The sequence below is a fragment of the Pyxicephalus adspersus genome, chromosome 1 (assembly GCF_032062135.1).
Source record: "Pyxicephalus adspersus chromosome 1, UCB_Pads_2.0, whole genome shotgun sequence".
NCBI classification, from domain to species: Eukaryota; Metazoa; Chordata; class Amphibia; order Anura; family Pyxicephalidae; genus Pyxicephalus; species Pyxicephalus adspersus.
The window spans coordinates 18082394-18099890 of record NC_092858.1 but is presented as its reverse complement, the minus strand read 5'-3'; the positions used below and the strand labels follow the sequence as shown (position 1 = coordinate 18099890).

Genomic DNA, 17497 nt, shown 5'->3' with positions numbered 1-17497 from the left:
GGCTGGGTGGGAATGATGTGGCTCCCACAAATATGCCAGAATCATGTATTACGCTGAGCCATGCATGCGAAAAAAAAGTTCTGACAAGCAGACAGAAGGATCCTACCAATTGGAACTTCCACTTTCTACAATTTTTTGTAATGATGTATGGCAAAGTCATACAACAATCATGTTCAAGTTGTTTTTGTGATATTATCAGGGAGCGTAATCAGAAATGGAGTAAAGCCTGGCCATAATGCCAGTGGAATACTCATATTTCCACCCATATGCATAAGTTTTAAGAACAAAATACAAAGTTTACAAACTTTTAAAAAATATTACTGTGCATTTTTATTATAACTGTACCTGGTTGAGCTTCTTCCACAGGTTGAGGACAGGAGACAGTTCATTAGACCACAATTCCCGATCAAACTTGGAGCCTGCAGTTACCAAACGACTTAGGATCCTTAGTTGTGAAATGACCTGGGCACAGAACAGACATAATGGCAATAAGTAAGATACATGTTCAAACAGCCCTACATAGAAAAAATAATAATCTATATATTAGCAGATGTGGGATTTTTTTTATTTATAGTTTTATATATATATATGTATTTTTTTCATATCTACATTTACAATTAATTTTGATCTTTAAGAATTTAGAGCTGTGTATCACTGTATCACTTCCTGGTTTAGGAAGTGTATAAGTGTGTTCCACATTACCAGAAAAAAAACTTTACTGAAGAATTTCACTATTAGGTGTTTTGTAAAACTTAGATTTCCGTGTGTATTTCCCAATCGAACACAACCCTTTTATTCTAAACTAATTTCCCTCCAGACAGGTTAGTTAGAATCTTGATTGCTAAAAATCTTACCATTATCATCTTATCATACATCATCTGATAATGTTTCCCTCCTGTTATTACAGGTTGCCCCTCTTCTTTTACTCTTACCATATTTATTATATTGTCTACATCTGGTGCAAGAATAAAGTTAGTATATTATTAATATTACAGCACAGTATTTATATAGCGACATTATATTACGCAGCGCTGTACAAAGTCCCCTAGACACTAGTATACAAGAGTTTAGGAGATTTTGACTGCATTAACATATTCCATATGAATTTTTAGTTTGGCAGCTATTACAGATGAGATAATATTTCCTTTCAAGCAAACCTTGGCAATATCACAGAAAAAAGGAACACGCTGACACGATGTAGCTTAAAATTCCAGCCACCAGACCTTCAAGGCTGCGGTAGTTTTCATTATTTATAAGAAAATTAAAAAATCCCCAAGTGAAATTGGTGAGTTTTGGTGGTGAAATATATACTCCTGGGGATGGATCTGGTATCACACTTGTGTACTAAAATATCAGGCTAAAATGCTCCTAAAATATAGCCTACAGTCATGTAAAATGTGAAAGTCCTGACATGTTATAATGTGTCATTTATTTAACAAAGTCAAAATGCAGGAGCATTGTGTAAACAATTAAGTACTTATACTTTCACTAATACTAGTTTTACCAGTGATATTGGTGCATACTTCCCAATTGAAAGGAAAGGTGTGGATAGTTTCTTGTATGTAGCATTAGAATGTGTGTTAACAAAATGTCAGGGAAGAAAGACATCAGCACTCAAATCTATCTGTCCACCCCTGACCTGTCTCCCTCAGTCCAGGAAAAGGTCCCATGCTGCCCGTCGGCCATATCATCATGGATGTCTGACAGTTTTCTAAAATTCAACCTGGATAAAACCTAACTTCATCTTCCCCACTCATGTTCCAAATCCCCCCTGACATATTTCTAACTGTTAACAACACTGTTATTCGGCCCTCCCCTCAGGCACGTTGTCTTGGTGTCACCTTTGACTCGGCCCTCTCATTTACCCCCCATATTCAGAACATTTCCAGGTCCTGTCACTTTCATCTACGCAACATCTCCAAAATCCGTCCCTACCTGTCCCCTGGGACCACCAAACTCTTTGTACATGCTCTTTTGTCTTGTCTGGACTACTGTAACATCCTCCTCTCTGGTTTTCCACTAACCCGACTCTCTCCTCCACAATCTTTTAAAAATCATCCATCCTTCCCACCGCTCCTCTTCTGCTGCATCTCTTTGTATTTCTCTTCATTGGCTTCCATTTCACCTTAGAATCAAATTCAAGCTTCTGTGCTTTGCCTTCAAATCCTTTCACAGTTCTTGTCCCACTTACATTCACTCATAGGCCCTGATTTATTAAAGCTCTCCAAGGCTGGAGAGAATACACTTTCATCAGTGAAGCTGGGTGATACAGAAAAATTCGAATGGATTTTCTAAAAGTCATTAGATATTTGTTAGCAAATGTTTTCAATTTTTGACCAGTCCATTCCAAGTTTTCTGCATCACCCAGCTTCACTGATGAAAGGTATTCTCTCCAGCCTTGGAGAAATTTAATAAATCAGGCCATAACCTCGTCACACGCATGGCTCCAAGACTTTTCTAGAGCTGCCCCAACTCTCCGAAATGGTCTTCCTTGTTCTATTTGGCTTGCTCCTACTTTCTACTCAAAACCTATTTTTTCAAATTTGCCTACCCATCATCTTCTGTCTTTTGAAACTGTCACTACTTCCCACCACTACATATCTCCCCTCCTATTGTGTGTTACTTCCCCCACCTACTAGATTGTAAGCTTTTCGGGGCAGGGTCCTCTCCTCCTGTGTCACTATCTGTATTCGTCTGTCATTTGCAACCCCTATTTATTGTACTGGGCTGCGTAATATGTTGGCGCTATATAAATCCTGTTTATTAATAATAATAATATTCAGCAACAATCTTGGAGAAGAAACTACTGCTGCCCATCAATCTTATAAGGTTAAAAGGCTTTTTCCAAACAATTTCAAGTCCATCACTCTACAGTGGGAAATATTATTCCCAAGTGGAAAACATTCAAGACAGTCTGACTGACAATCTTCCCAGGAGTGGATGTCCCAGCAAATTTACACCACGGTGCAATACTCAGAGAAATGGCAAGAAACCCAAACGCAACATGTCAGACTCTACAGGCCTCAGTTAGCGTGTTAAATGATAGAGTTCATGACAGTACAATTATGGTTTGTTTGGAAGAGTTGCAAGGGGAGAAGCTCTTCTTCTTTCTTAAAAAAAGGTTTGCAAAGTTGCAACTGAACAAAACACAAGATAAGTGGAGATGTTCAGCCATAATTCACGGCGCCATGTTTGGTGGAAACCAAACACAGCATATCAGAACAAACACCTCATACCAACTGTTAAGCATAGTGGTGAAGGCTTGATGATCTGGACTTGTTATGCAGCCATGTGACCTGGGAACCTTGCGGTTGTTAAGTCAACCACGAGAGGCCATCTCTGCAACAGCTTGGCTAACATTGGGTTATGCAGCAAACCAATGATCACAAGCACAACAGCTAATCTACAACAGAATGGCTAAATAAGAAAATATTCAAGGTGTTGAAATGGCCACATTTGCCAACAAATCCTAATGAACTAAAGCAATGTTGTAAAGGGGAGTGTTGTTAACTCTTCTTTGGCATATGAGTGAATATTCTTGAGTTTTGGGCAAAGCCTTGCATATTGGGCCTAACTGGTCTTTGACAAAGAAAATCATCCAGGAGTGTCAGCAATAAAAAAAGAACGCAATGTAATTTGAATTACCATGTCCTTTTCAAGAAGCATAAGTAAAACTCCTGCTAAATGTGGCTCCAATGGATTATATAAAACCTAAAAAAATGATAATCAAGCACATATTCTTGTGTAAGGTCTCATCAGTTTAAAGATTTTTGGTGTGGGGAAAAAAGCTCTCCCCTCATATCTGCTGTGTTTTCTGTCTGCAATGCAGTGCCTGCCCAAATAGCAGTTCATTACAGTCCTGCTGTATGCATTAAAGTGCAGTCAGAGACATATAATACATGTGCTTGCTTTTCAACATTACAGATTTGCAGATCTATAGAGTTTAGATGCAGGAGTCAAGCAGGAATGGTTTTGGATTTTTTTTTTTATTATGCACCTTTCATATTTCACAACAATGTCAGCAAGAACTACTATTTAATCAAGCAAGGAGCATTTCTGTTTCATGATCACATTTTAGTCAGTTTTAAAATAAATGTATATCTATAATTATACATACACAATAACTGGAAAATGTTAATTTTTCTTCACGTTTGAGAACTGTGTCAGTACAGCTATGTTTTTAAACATGATAGAAGCGCAGAAAAACAAATACCCTTATGATGTGTATATACAAAGCATAATATAGTAAGAGAAATCACATCAGCGCCTGTCAGTTGACAGATGGTTCTAATTAAGTGCTTGCCCAAGTGAAGATTCTGGGGCTTCTCGCTATTCATGTGCCTTTTTCCAGTCAACCATGAAATTACTTCCCAGCTTTAATAACAAAACGATACGTACTATTTTTCATAGCACAACAACAGTGCAATTAGCAATGGGTTAAAAAATGTTGATGACAGAATGAATGGTTGACCCGTCCTTGTCGTGCAGAGGCTGAATGGATTGGATTGCACGTAGAGAGCATTGGACTGCCGGAATTCCAGCCTCTAAATGCCGCGATTAAAGAGTATGACACCAGCTGAATAATAAACAGTCTGAACATGTATGTGGGCAAAATGTGTCCTTTCAATGCACAGAGCTTAGTCACTTTAATCTTTGCCAGAATCAAGGTTCAGCTGTATGACCGCACTGATGGCATTACAATGCAGCCTTCAGGGCTATGTAGGTATTACAGGGCACACGGCACATGCGAGCCATGCATGCAGGTATAGGATATATTAAAAGCTTTTGCAAAATAGGCAAAATAGTAACAGGTAATGTGGACCTTGTATCAGACAGATTTTCTTTATGTTACCTTTGGAAGGTTCTTCTGGGCAGGGTCCTCTCCTCCTGTGTCACTGTTTATACCTGTCATTTGCAACCTCTATGTAATGTACAGCGCTGCATAATATTTTGGAAATATATAAATACTGTTTAATAATAATGTTCATTTACTTTAAAAAGTAAACAAACGTGTGTGTTATGTAATATACCTGGTTTACCCCTGACTTCTGTACTGAAGAAGGGATGGTGGGGGGCATTTCTTCCTTCCGGCTAGATCTGAGGAAATGACGGGTGTTTAAAATTTTGAAAGATAATGCTAAAGCACAGTTTAAGTGTCTTTTCATGAAATTTGGGCTACTCCTTGTTTTCTTCTATTTTGGCTGGAAGACAGTGACTGATATTCTTATATCTCAGGTAACTGATAAACAGATATGAACCAGACTCCGCTCAGCTTCCCATACTTTAGGACAGCGGTCACTAACCTTTCGGACCTCACGGAGCACTAAATTCAAAAATTTTAATTTAAAACCATTAATATGATTTTTTTAAAAAAAGATAAATACATTTGTAAAATGATGATCTTCCTAATAGTGCCTGACAAGGACTGTGAAGGCTCTAAATCATTGATCAGCTCACAGTTAAGTGAAGTATTACTATTGTTACTATTATCATTAGTTGTATTATCTTTGGTATTACTAAAGAAATGCAAATCTAATCTCAAAGTCAAATAACTTGATTCCATTAAATATACCAGGTAAAGAAAATACACAATTAAGGTCATAATTGCCAAAAAGAGCATCTGAGAAATACACAAATAAAATAAAACAATGAGATAAGAATCGGTATTCATGGAGCTGGGTGACTGTCGTAATGGTGGAAACAATACTGACACGTACAGCTCAGCGATTGCCACAACTTAAGACTACACTGACTGCACCTCCCTTGTTTTTCCATCTCAAGTACAGTTCTTGAATTTAGTTCAATAAAAAGGTGAAAATTGACATTCAGAATATGAGAATTTATTAGAATAATAATAATAAAACTCAAATAAATGCAATTTATTTATAAACATTATTTGCAATTAAAAAATGCAAATAATGTCCAAATTGTTTGTGTGGACCACCAAAATTTTCTCATGAACCACCGGTTGGCGACTGCTGCTATAGGGTATAGGACAGCGTTTCTCAACCAGGGATCCTCCAGACGTCCCCAGGAGTTCCTTGAGCAATGAGCATGCTGTGACTCTCAGGTCAGTTACCAGCAACACCAATTATCTTTTTGTATATCTGTAAAGGTGACATTCTTACATACTACTGTACTGTGAGCTGTGGATAACCAGAGTTTCCTGAAGACCTGAAAATTCTGTCAAGACTTCCCCAATGTTAAAAATGTCAAGAAACACTGCCATAAATGTTGTGACCAGATTTATATAATAATATTCAACCCAGTCTGTGTTCACTTCCTGTAAACAAAGGGGACCATATACAACTTCTTTCATTGAATACATATTGGGGTTCTTGTGTGTCCATTACATTATTAAAAAGGAACCATCCTAGACCTATTTTACACGACAGAATAAAAATTCAACACAAAAATTTTTTTTTGAGAATCCTAAAAAATGGTATTTATATGGTTAAAGACATGTTTCCCCACTTACCACAACACCAATGTACATTGAGCTGGATATTGTTCTAATTGTCAGGGCTTTCTATATGACCTGAAATTTGTTTTGAGGGTTCTGTCATGGATAAAAGGTTGGAAAGACTGTCATAGGACTATCATCTCAGACTTAATGGGTGGATACAAATTCGTTGAGGGTGTCAAATACTGCAGAGCATATTTGCTACTAGTATACTGCAAACCACCTCAGTTGACAATACCCTGCAATATTTCATGGACAAACTTACAAAGAGAGAGGGCGAGTTTATGTGAAAATCTATAAGTATGTGAAAATCTACCATCTACTTTGTATTCTTTCACTTTTCTCTTACAAGTGAGAAACAATATCCTGTAAGTCTAATCACTTTGCATAGCCATTGTAAGACATTTACAGATTTACATCCCTCTAGAACTTTGCTAGTAGCAGATTTCAATGCATTCCATGAAATATGCACTTCACAAAAGGACAACTTCACTCTTCACTAAATCAGTGTTTCTCAACAATTTTAGCACAGGGGAACCCCTTGAAATTACTTAGGGAACCCTGTTATAAATCATATATCCACAGCTTAAAGTACATTAGTGTGGTGGTCAGGGGAATGAATCTTACATTGCTGGCCAGTGGAAAAAATGTCATCCTTACAGATAGCAAAATTGGTGTCACCTAAACTGACCTAAGAAGCACAAACTGCTCATTGCTCAGGAAACCCCTAGTAATTTCTGTAGAAACCTGGTTGAGAAACGCTGCACTAAACACTCTGTTTAGTACACCTATTAGTACACCTATTGTGTAATAGAACAAACTATGCAGTACAATAGCCTAAATTACACTAACTGAATGAATTAGAAGGCTGTCAAGAAGCCACTCTTCATAAAATAGTTGTGATTTCACTTCCTATGTTGGGAATCTTGAAGATAAATGTATCCACAATGCATATGGATGCCAAGGTAAAAAAAGTCTTGTTTTAAAATACATTTTATGGTTTAGCCAGAATATGAATGTAATTTATTGAGCATAATCTGTGCAAAAGGTTGCATTAGGTGCATTAGGTGCAAATAGGCAAATGTGAATCAGGATTCACTGGTCTGTAACCACAGATATAAACTTTAAACTGGCATGCAGCAATTTTTTTTATTTGATCAGATAAAGACAATGAAGCTATAGCTTTGTTTTGTTTGTTTAGGGAAAACATAAAAATATTGTACTTTACAGTATTTTAATAAAAAGCCTATTACTTCATTTTGGCACGACCACCAACATACACAGTATCCCTGTGTCTGTCTTTGAGTATCAGTAAAAGGAATGGATAACTTGATAAATGATTCTTGTTGGTAGTTAGCAGCCCTGACACGTTTCTACCGAAATTGTAAAACAAGAAAGTTACTATAATTTTCAAATCACTCTAGCTGATTGCCTGAGTGCTGTTGATCTGCTGTCTATGCGATTTATCATGCTGACAGGTGTTTTGGTATTAACTTACCACCATGACAACAGCTGTCATTACTCTGGTGGATGACAATGCCAAGCACATCATGCTGGAGGGCAACCCTTATCCATAAAACATTAGCAGCATTCATATTTTTAATTAAACTAAGTGCTGTGTTAGCTAACACCAAGCAGATGATGATGATATGTTTGTAGGACTCTACAATTTAGTTTGAAGCTGACATCTTTAATTCCACCCAACTGTGCATCGTATTACTCTATGTAGAGTAGATCATTAGCTGCAAATGTTTTTTTTTTTTTTTTAAAAGAAAGTATGCAAAGTTTAGTGAGACTCCTTTATCCAAAATGCAGTAGAAGTAGGTGCCCATGGTTTAAAAAAGATTGTTAGAACCATAAAACAGAATTGTAATTTGAAGTATATTAAACTCAATTACAATATTATCATAAAAGCTTTAACATATTAGTACAGAACATTTGAAATATTTAAAAAAAAATGTGCAGCTTTGATTAAAACCCTGCAATAGTTTAATGCAATTGCTTATAAATCCTGTTACACTGTGCCAATGCACAGCTCTATCTACCAGTGTGATGTCACCCTGGTACATAGGGCCACCAATGAAGAATCTATGTAGCCCTTTTAATACCCAAAAACAGAATGCACTGTTCTCATTATTAAGAATTTAAGCCTAACAAATGCCATGAATACATCACTGGAGAGCATGTATGCAAACGAAAAGTGGCTGCTGCAGACTAGCAGCACTGAGATGTTATAAAAGGATGAAATAATAGATAAAGTTCTTTGTTCTATGTTCTCTTAAAAAAAAATAGGACTAGCTCCAGATAAACGCATTCCAGCAAATCTGAAATGAATCTTTTTCCATGATTGAAAACATTTGCTTCATTTGCTGATGAAAGTATCCTCTGCAGCCCTGGAGAGCTTTAAAAAAATAAGGTCCATTGTCATTTATTAGGGGTATTCAGCTACTTTAAACAGATCATTTTATTAGGTAAATGTGCAGACAGAAGCACCGCTAACATGTAGGCTGTACCTGCTTGCACTAAGTGAGGAAAAATATTTTGCAGGGCACAACTATAGGCATTGCCGCTACTAGTTTGCTAGCTTGTAAGTTTTCTCACTGGGTTCCCTACTAAAACAGAACTAAACTTTAAAAAACATAAATAAAAAAAAAATGACATTACCCTGTCAATTAGGCCTAATGCAAAATTTCTTTATGGGTCGGTCAATCTCTCCCTTTCTCTCTCTCTCCCTTTTTAATGTGCACAGTTGCATATATACTGTGTTGGTTCCCCCCAAAAAACACATTTTTGACATAATTACGTTTCACTCATTTGTGCCTGTTGTATGATAACGTACACAACTTATCAAATCTCAGTACTTTGGCTGGCATGTTGCTGTCATGGGCCTGATTTATTAAAGCTCTCCAAGGCTGGAGAGGATACACTTTAATCAGTGAAGCATTATGATCCAGCAAACCTGGAATGGATCTGGTCCAGGATTGAAAACATTTGCTAGCAAATGACTTAAGAAATCCAGTCCAGGTTTGTTGGATCACCCAGCTTCACTAATGAAAGTGTTATCCTCTCCAGCCTTGGAGAGCTTTAATAAATCAGGCCCATGACAGCAACATGCCAGCCAAAGTACTGAGATTTGATAAGTTGTGTACGTTATCATACATTTGTTTTAAAAAATCAGACCTATTACACTGGGCTCAGCCAAAGAGAAGCAAAAGACTACAGTAAGGCAGTAGATTTTATTGAAGGATTCAGTAATTCTCTGCTATTTTCATTGATTTAAATATTTTTTTTTAGGCATGGGGACTTGGAGAGTCTGTAAAGGCCTGATTGCTGTGGCTCCCTATTCACTTCTTGCTGACACTTATTCTTTTAGAAATTCACTTTAGAACTATGTAATCATCATGTCACAACCCCTTTTGAACCCTAGGGTGCCCATTTATTGTTCCCAGATTGTGATTTTGTCAGCTCACACCATATAATTCTCTGCGCAGGAAGAAGCTGATGTTTACTGCCGTTTAAATTACTTCTCCCATATTTTTGTTTTCAGCAATGAGTTCAGAACTATTATATCCTAATATGTGTTTACACTAATAACACACTAGTTTCACTGTTCTAAATTAGTTTAATTTTCTCATTACTTTATTGTTTCTTATTAGGTTCAAGATCTTTGATACTTAAATATTAAGACTATTACATTTTAGACAATTTTCATTAAGTGAAATTGAGTTTGCCTGCTATAGTTGAACAAGGCAAACCAGTAACTTCAATTATACCACACAATAAAGTGTGCTTTTGTCCTTCACACACCATTGTTGTGTATTAGGCCACTGACAATGAGAAGAAAGTCTGGTATTTAAATAAATCCCTATAGGAACAAATATTATAGGTACAAGCAGAGCTTGTAAAGGGGTAAAGTAGTTATGGTAGGAGATGGTCTTGTATCTAACAGTTATTAGCAATTATGCTGCACTTAGAATAAGATAATAAAACAAATCCACCAAAGTGTAAATCATTTTCTGGATAACGTGAACTCTCATTAGATCTTCCTGGATGTCCAGCTGTCATACATAGTAGGTATCAGTGATTCTAGTTAATGTAGGGGAAGCTATTGAAGGCCTTATTTCTTTACATAATGTGGAGCATAATACCTGAGAAAATGCTCCTTAGCTTTTCCAACAAAATAATCCATAAATTGAGCTTGTGATGTTTTTATGATAATATTATTTACTATATTTAGAATTACTTAATTTACAGTGTTAAGTTGGTGTAGGCACAAATAGATGTATCAATAGATGGTGTGGGGTAAAGATCAGTTTAATGTGGATACTGTGTAGTTCAGTTAGATAACTGCACGTAAAAGTACAGTAGAAAAAAACCTAGTCAATACTCACCTGTCCCGGTTTTCTTCCTTCTTTTTTTCCACATTTCTATCTTCAGCCATCTTGATTGGCTGGGATGACATAATCTTCAACAAGTTCTTCCAGTCATAGTACCCACATGGGACTGCACTGTGAATGCACAGCTAAGTGAAACCAGAGCAGGTCAGTGATCAGGAAGGTAATTATAGTTATTGCAGAACATCACCTGTCTCTTTCTGCAATAAACAGCTGTCTGATCGCCAATTTTCAAACACATGCTGTGTTATGTAGTGCATGATTCTGGCATGGCTGGCTGACGGGAAAAAACATCCACGAGCATGCTCTGGATTTGTGTCAATCTGGCCTGGCCAATAAAGATAGCTGAACATCTCAAGCCTGGAAGATGACTGGGTGAAGATGACACTGTCTGTGATAGGAGTGAAATTAAAAATTGTGATCACACAGGTAAGTTTATTTTCTTGTAGTAGAGACATTGGGTCTGATTTATTAAAGCTCTTCAAGGTTGGAGAGTACACTTTCATCAGTGAACCTAGGTGAACCAGCAAACCTGGAATGAATCTGGTCCAGGATTGAAAACATTTGTTAGCAAATAGCAGAAATGACTTTGAAGAAATCCATTCCAGGTTTGCAGGATCACCCAGCTTCACTGATGAAAGTGTATCCTTTCCAGCCTTGGAGAGCTTTATTAAATCAGTCCCATTGCCTGTCCCTTCAAATGTAAAGGACCTACCTGTTTGCAATTTGAAGGTTTAATATCTGATAACACACAAGCTAACAGGTCCTAATCATCTTATTGCAAAATCAATACAGGCTCATAGCAATCTATATTACAAACCTAAAACATATTAAACTATAAACAATAATGAAAGCATTATCTATTCAGCTATCTGTACATTATGTAGTTTCACAATGTGACAGCCCTAGAGAATATTTTGAAATATCATCTAATTGTTACATCTATAACTATACTATGCTTTGTGTGAAGTCAGAAATGGCTGGTAGCTGTCCCTTAAAAAAACAACATGCTTTACCATACATTCAGAATACTTCTTTCTCCATAAATTAATGTTTAAATGTCATGGAACAATTCCCCTCTCTGCTCATTTTTTTTACAACAAATACTAGATTTTTAATAAAGAATTGTTAAAGTTTGATCAACTCAACTGATTTAGTGTAATCCTACTACAGTTTTAATGATTTTGTAAAGTAATGGAAATCTCAACAGGTGCTCTAGTGCCACCTACCTGTACAATGAAAGCAATCAGGATTTGCTCTTAAAGATCAACTATAATATTTGGAGCTTTCATTCTGTTTCATATCAATGTATAGTAAGTACATGGACTGCATATATCTGTCTTGCAGGATGGGTCCTGGATTTACTAAAAATGCTGGTAGATGAAAAATTCCCCTAGAAAACCTACCTATGACAGTGCATGCCAGGCAGTCATCACTATTTAGCAGGAGTCTCTATAAAGGTTTAAACACTAATAAATGTCACATAAAAATAATGATTTTTTATCAGATGATTACCTTTATTTATATAGTTAGGGACCCTTACTTTAGTCTTTACTGGCTTGATTTAGTCAGAGGTGGTGGTGTGGAACAGAAGTAGCAGGGCTTGGACACAGCGCTTTATTTCTTCTCTCTCTATACTACGCACTGCACCAGTTCTATATGTGCTGTAGTTGTGTGTCATTACTTTAAAGCAAAACTAAAGTTCTCTTTTCAAGATATGAAACCAGGCAGGACATTATTTCAGGAAGGGACAGCCAATATCCCTTCTGAAAAAAACATTTTTTCCTGCCTGATTGCTCACTTCAGGTCCAAAATGCTAAGCTACAGATGCTGGTGTGTTAGCCAATGATAACAACACGATAAAAAGAATAAGGAAGAAAATCTGGGACGACAGAGAAGGGACAGTTAAGCATAATAAGGTTTAGTTCTGCTTTAATAAAGAGGATTTTATGTTGCCAAATGCAGTGTAGTATATGGTACAGTCTGGTTTATTAAGGAATACAGTTTTATTTGCTATAGTGGGCTCAATGTTGTCGGGTGAAACATTAACATGTAATTAAATGCCAGGCGGGCAGTGGCCATTTAATTCTATTAGAGGCTAAATTTCTTAGTTGACCTATCAATGGCAATCAGCCAAAAAGAAATATCTTTCTTCGTGCTGTGTAGAAGGCTTCCTCCAATACAAATATTTTACCTTTTTTCTCCTGTCCCACCACTTAAATCTGCAACACAGCCCCCGTGACAATCCCAATCATTGACCTAATCTACAAAAGTTTTCAATATGTAGGCATTTTGTAGTTCCTGTATTCTTCATATTAGATTCACCTTTATATGAGTTTTCTCTAAGAAGCCTATTGGATTTAATGCTCAGCTTGTATGTAGAGCCTGAAATACTGCCCAGCTCAATATCGTACACTTTTCCATCCACAGTAACATAGCAGAGCCTCTTCTGATCACTAAGGTTTTGGCCTAAAAAGTGATATACTTATGAGCACAAGCTCATACACAATCACTTGCAGTAACTGTCCAGGCCAAGGTGCAGACATTTTAAAATCTCTTGTCACCCGCATAGTGCTGAAAGCTCATATGTTTGGGTGCACACATTATTCTATCATATCTTAATTGCCAAGATCAGCAAATATGTCCCCTGTGTTCAGTCATTATTTCCTTTCCATAGTTAGAAAAGGCAGATGCGGAGTCAAATTTAGTCATAATTTAAAGCAACTTACTTGTTACAATGACCTTTACATACAGAAGGCTTGAATAGTATTATAATGGAATAGTACTCATCTAATATACTTACATATTACGGCAAGGATTAGGTTATTATGTAGGACATAAACAAGGCCTGCACAAAGGGATGCGATGACTTCTTCTATAATGTCCATATTACTGAAGTGTTTCTGCATATAGAGACAGTGTGTGTGTGTGTGTGTGTGTGTGTGTGTGTGTATATACACACACACATACACACAAGTGGAAGGAAATAAACTTGTGCCTATAATTGTGTTGTATAAAAACAAAGACTTGCTATAAATACCACACAGACCAATAAATCTATACTCAGCCCTGTATGACATTACAGGAAATGCTCAGCATTCCACCTTATGTGTGAGACTTCTAGAGACCAGAACAGAATGGCTGGTACAAAAACGAATGTTACTCTCAGTCAGTCATACCTGGAATAAGAAAAGAGCTGCATTTCCAAAGCTAACCAGTGGTATAAAACCAAACCCAAATACCCTGCCATGGTGTATAGAAAGGCCTTTCAGGTGGCTTACAAAATAAAGTAGTCATTACAGCTGCTATTGCTTACCATATCCTTTTGAAAATGCAGGTTGCCATGTCTGGATTAAATACTTGATCCAAAACTACTATGTATATGATTTTCAATGAACCCAGACCTTTATCTTTTGCAAATCTGTTTTGGTTCAGCCAAACAGATTTGTTTTAGTATTCATAAAATACTAAAACAAAATAAAATTAGGAATTAGCTGTTTAGAAGCAGTTTACCATCAGCAGTGTCCGTGTTTATAATATGTTTCCTATAGGTTACCTCTTTGATAAAATTCTAGCTCCTGAAATATAGAGATCATAGCCTGATAGACCAGTGGTCGTCAACCATTGGTCTTTGGACTGAACTGGTGGTCCACAGAAAAATTTGGACATTATTTGCAATTTTTTTTGTTTTTTTAATAAAACAAAACTAATATTCCAATAAATTCTTATGCTCTGAATGAAAATTTTCACCTTTATATTGCATTAAATTGATCTACTCCGTGCCCATTCCTCCACCCTGGCCCCTGCCCTAACCGAACTATTCAACCTCTCCCTTGCCCCTGCCCTAACCGAACTATTCAACCTCTCCCTTCCTACTGGTAAATACCCCTACACGTTCAAACATGCCAAAATTCTCCCTATTCTAAAGAAACCCTCACTGGACCCCTCCCTACCCTCTAACTACTGTCCTGTATCCCTTCTCCCATGTCTCCAAACTTTTTGAACGCTTTGTCTACAAAAGACTCACCAATTACCTGAGCACCAACTCTCTTCTTGACCCCCTCCAGTCTGGTTTTCGAGCTGCCCATTCCACTGAAACAGCCCTTACTAAAGTGGCCAATGACCTCATCAGAGGTAAGTCTCAAGGCAACTTTTCCCTGCTCCTTCTTCTTGATCTTCCCTTTGCTTTTGACACTGTTGATCACCCCCTTCTAATACAAATCATGTGCTCCATTGGTATCAGTGACACTGCTCTCTCTTGGTTTGCTTCCTATCTGTCACAACGCTCCTTTCAAGTTTCTTTCAATGGTAATTCATCCTCTCCTACTCTCCTGCCTGTAGGTGTTCTCCAAGGGAAAGTCCTTGGACCGGTCCTCTTTTCTCCGTACACCTCCTCTCTCGGTAGTCTCATATCCTCCTTTGGCTTACAGTACCATCTTTATGCTGATGACACTCAAATCTTTCTGTCCACCCCTGACCTGTCTCCTGACTTGACCTGTCTACTTACCATATCATCATGGATGTCTGACCGATTTTTGAAACTCTACCTGGATAAAACAGAACTCATCATCATCCCCCCTCACATTACAAATCTCCCACAGACATATTTCTAACTGTTAACAACACCGTTATCCTTACCTCCCCTCAGGCACGTTGTCTTGGTGTCACCTTTGTCTTTGTCCTCTCATTTACCCCCCATATTCAGAACATTTCCAGGTCCTGTCACTTTGATCTACGCAACATCTCCAAAATCTGCCCCTACCTGTCCCCAGAGACCACCAAACTCCTTGTTCATGCTCTTATCATCTCTCATTTGGACTACTGTAACCTCCTCACTGGTATTCCACTAACCCGACTCTCTCTTCTCCAATCTAATATGAATGCTGCAGACAGACTCATCCATCCTTCCCAGTGCTCCTATTCTGCTGCATTTCTTTGCAGATCTCTACACTGGCTTCCTTTTCACCTTGGAATCAAATTTAAGCTCCTGCACTTTGCCTTCAAATCCCTACAGTTCTTGTCCCACTTACATTTCTGACCTGGTAAAAAAATACTCCCCCAGCCGCTCTCTTTGCTCCTCCAATGACCTACTAATGACTTCCCCACTCATAACCTCATCACACGCACGGATACAAGACTCCTCTGGAATGGTCTTCCTCATCCCATTCGGCTTGCTCCTACTTTCTGCTCATTTAAAAGAGCATTAAAAACCCATTTTTTCAAACTTGCCTACCCATCTTCTTCTGTCTTTTGAAACCATCACTACCTCCCACCACTACATATCTCCCATCCTGTTGTGTGTAAATTCCCCCACCTACTAGATTGTAAGCTCTTCGGGGCAGGGTCCTCTCCTCCTGTATCACTGTCTGTATACGTCTGTCATTTGCAACCCCTATTTAATGTACAGTGCTGCGTAATATGTTGGCGCTATATAAATACTGTTTAATAATAATAATAATAAATAATTCACAAACTGTACTAGAGATGGAAAAACTAGGGAGGCGCAGTGTGACGCCAGTGTAGTCTTAAGTTGTAACCGTTGAGGTAACCGTTGCTGAGCCCTTTAGTATTGTTTCCACCAATCAGCCCGTTCCACGAATACCTATTCTCATCTGATTGTTTAATGTTATTTGTTTATTTCTCAGATGCTCTTTTAGGTAAGTATGACCTTAACTGTGTATTTTCTTTAACTTATGTTATGTTATGTTTAATGGCTTCAAATACTTTGATAACTATCATTTATTGTTTGGTCTTAGATTCAAATGAAATAAACCTATATTGAGTGAGAAAAAGCTAACAAATATTTTTCATTTCATTATATTACCAAAAATAATGCGACTAATGATAATAGTAACAATAGTAATACTTCACTTAACCATGAGCTGATCAATGAATCAGAGACTCCACAGTCCTTGTCAGGGATCATTAGGAAGATCATTACTTTACAAATCTATTTCTTTAAAAAAAAAAATATTTTCATATTAATGGTCTGATGGATTTAAAATTATGAATTATGATAGTCAGCACCTGCTTGCTTCCCCATGTTATAGCACTTGAGCCAGGTTACAGGTGTTACTGAATGGTGGGAGGGTGAGGAAAGTGTCACTTATTTCTCCTATAACCAGGACCAGAATGTTTAGAATGAATGCACAGAGGGTGAGGCTGGTGAGCCATTGACTGCAAAATGAATGGACTACCGAATACAACATGCCTGAATACAAGATAACTCAAGACTATGTTGAGGTGTAACTAGACCCTAACGTTCAATTGTGGCCAGGCTACTGGCTTTACAAATATTTGCTTAACAAGCAGTAAGTGATCTATAAAACAAATTCTCACTTTTAATAATGGTGAGTTGATCTGCAAAGTCACTCCTGAGAAAATAAAGCAGGGTGAGCTGAGCTGCTTAAGACAATGACATCAATGCATCGGCTGTAAATCTGAGGGTGCATTAATCCACAGCTACAGCTACAAAAATTAGTAAGGCTTGTTTTAAAAATTATTTACTACTTGTTGAAAGCATAGATATAATGTAGGTGTACATATGCTGTTGATCCTGTCAGTGTCAGTCCACATGTATAACTTCCATTTTTGGGAGGTTACACTGTCCCTAACACATCTAGAGCAGGGATGTCACCCT

The 17497-nt window shown here is 37.4% G+C and overlaps 1 protein-coding gene across 1 annotated transcript in view; it reads right to left on the bottom strand.

Moving 5' to 3' along the window:
• Window positions 1-17497, bottom strand: part of DYNC2H1 (dynein cytoplasmic 2 heavy chain 1) — a 226246-nt gene that overhangs the window by 53378 nt on the left and 155371 nt on the right. The window contains exon 83 of the mRNA XM_072398645.1: window positions 346-462. Within this exon, the coding sequence (XP_072254746.1) occupies window positions 346-462 (117 nt within the window). The remainder of the gene's footprint in view (window positions 1-345; window positions 463-17497) is intronic.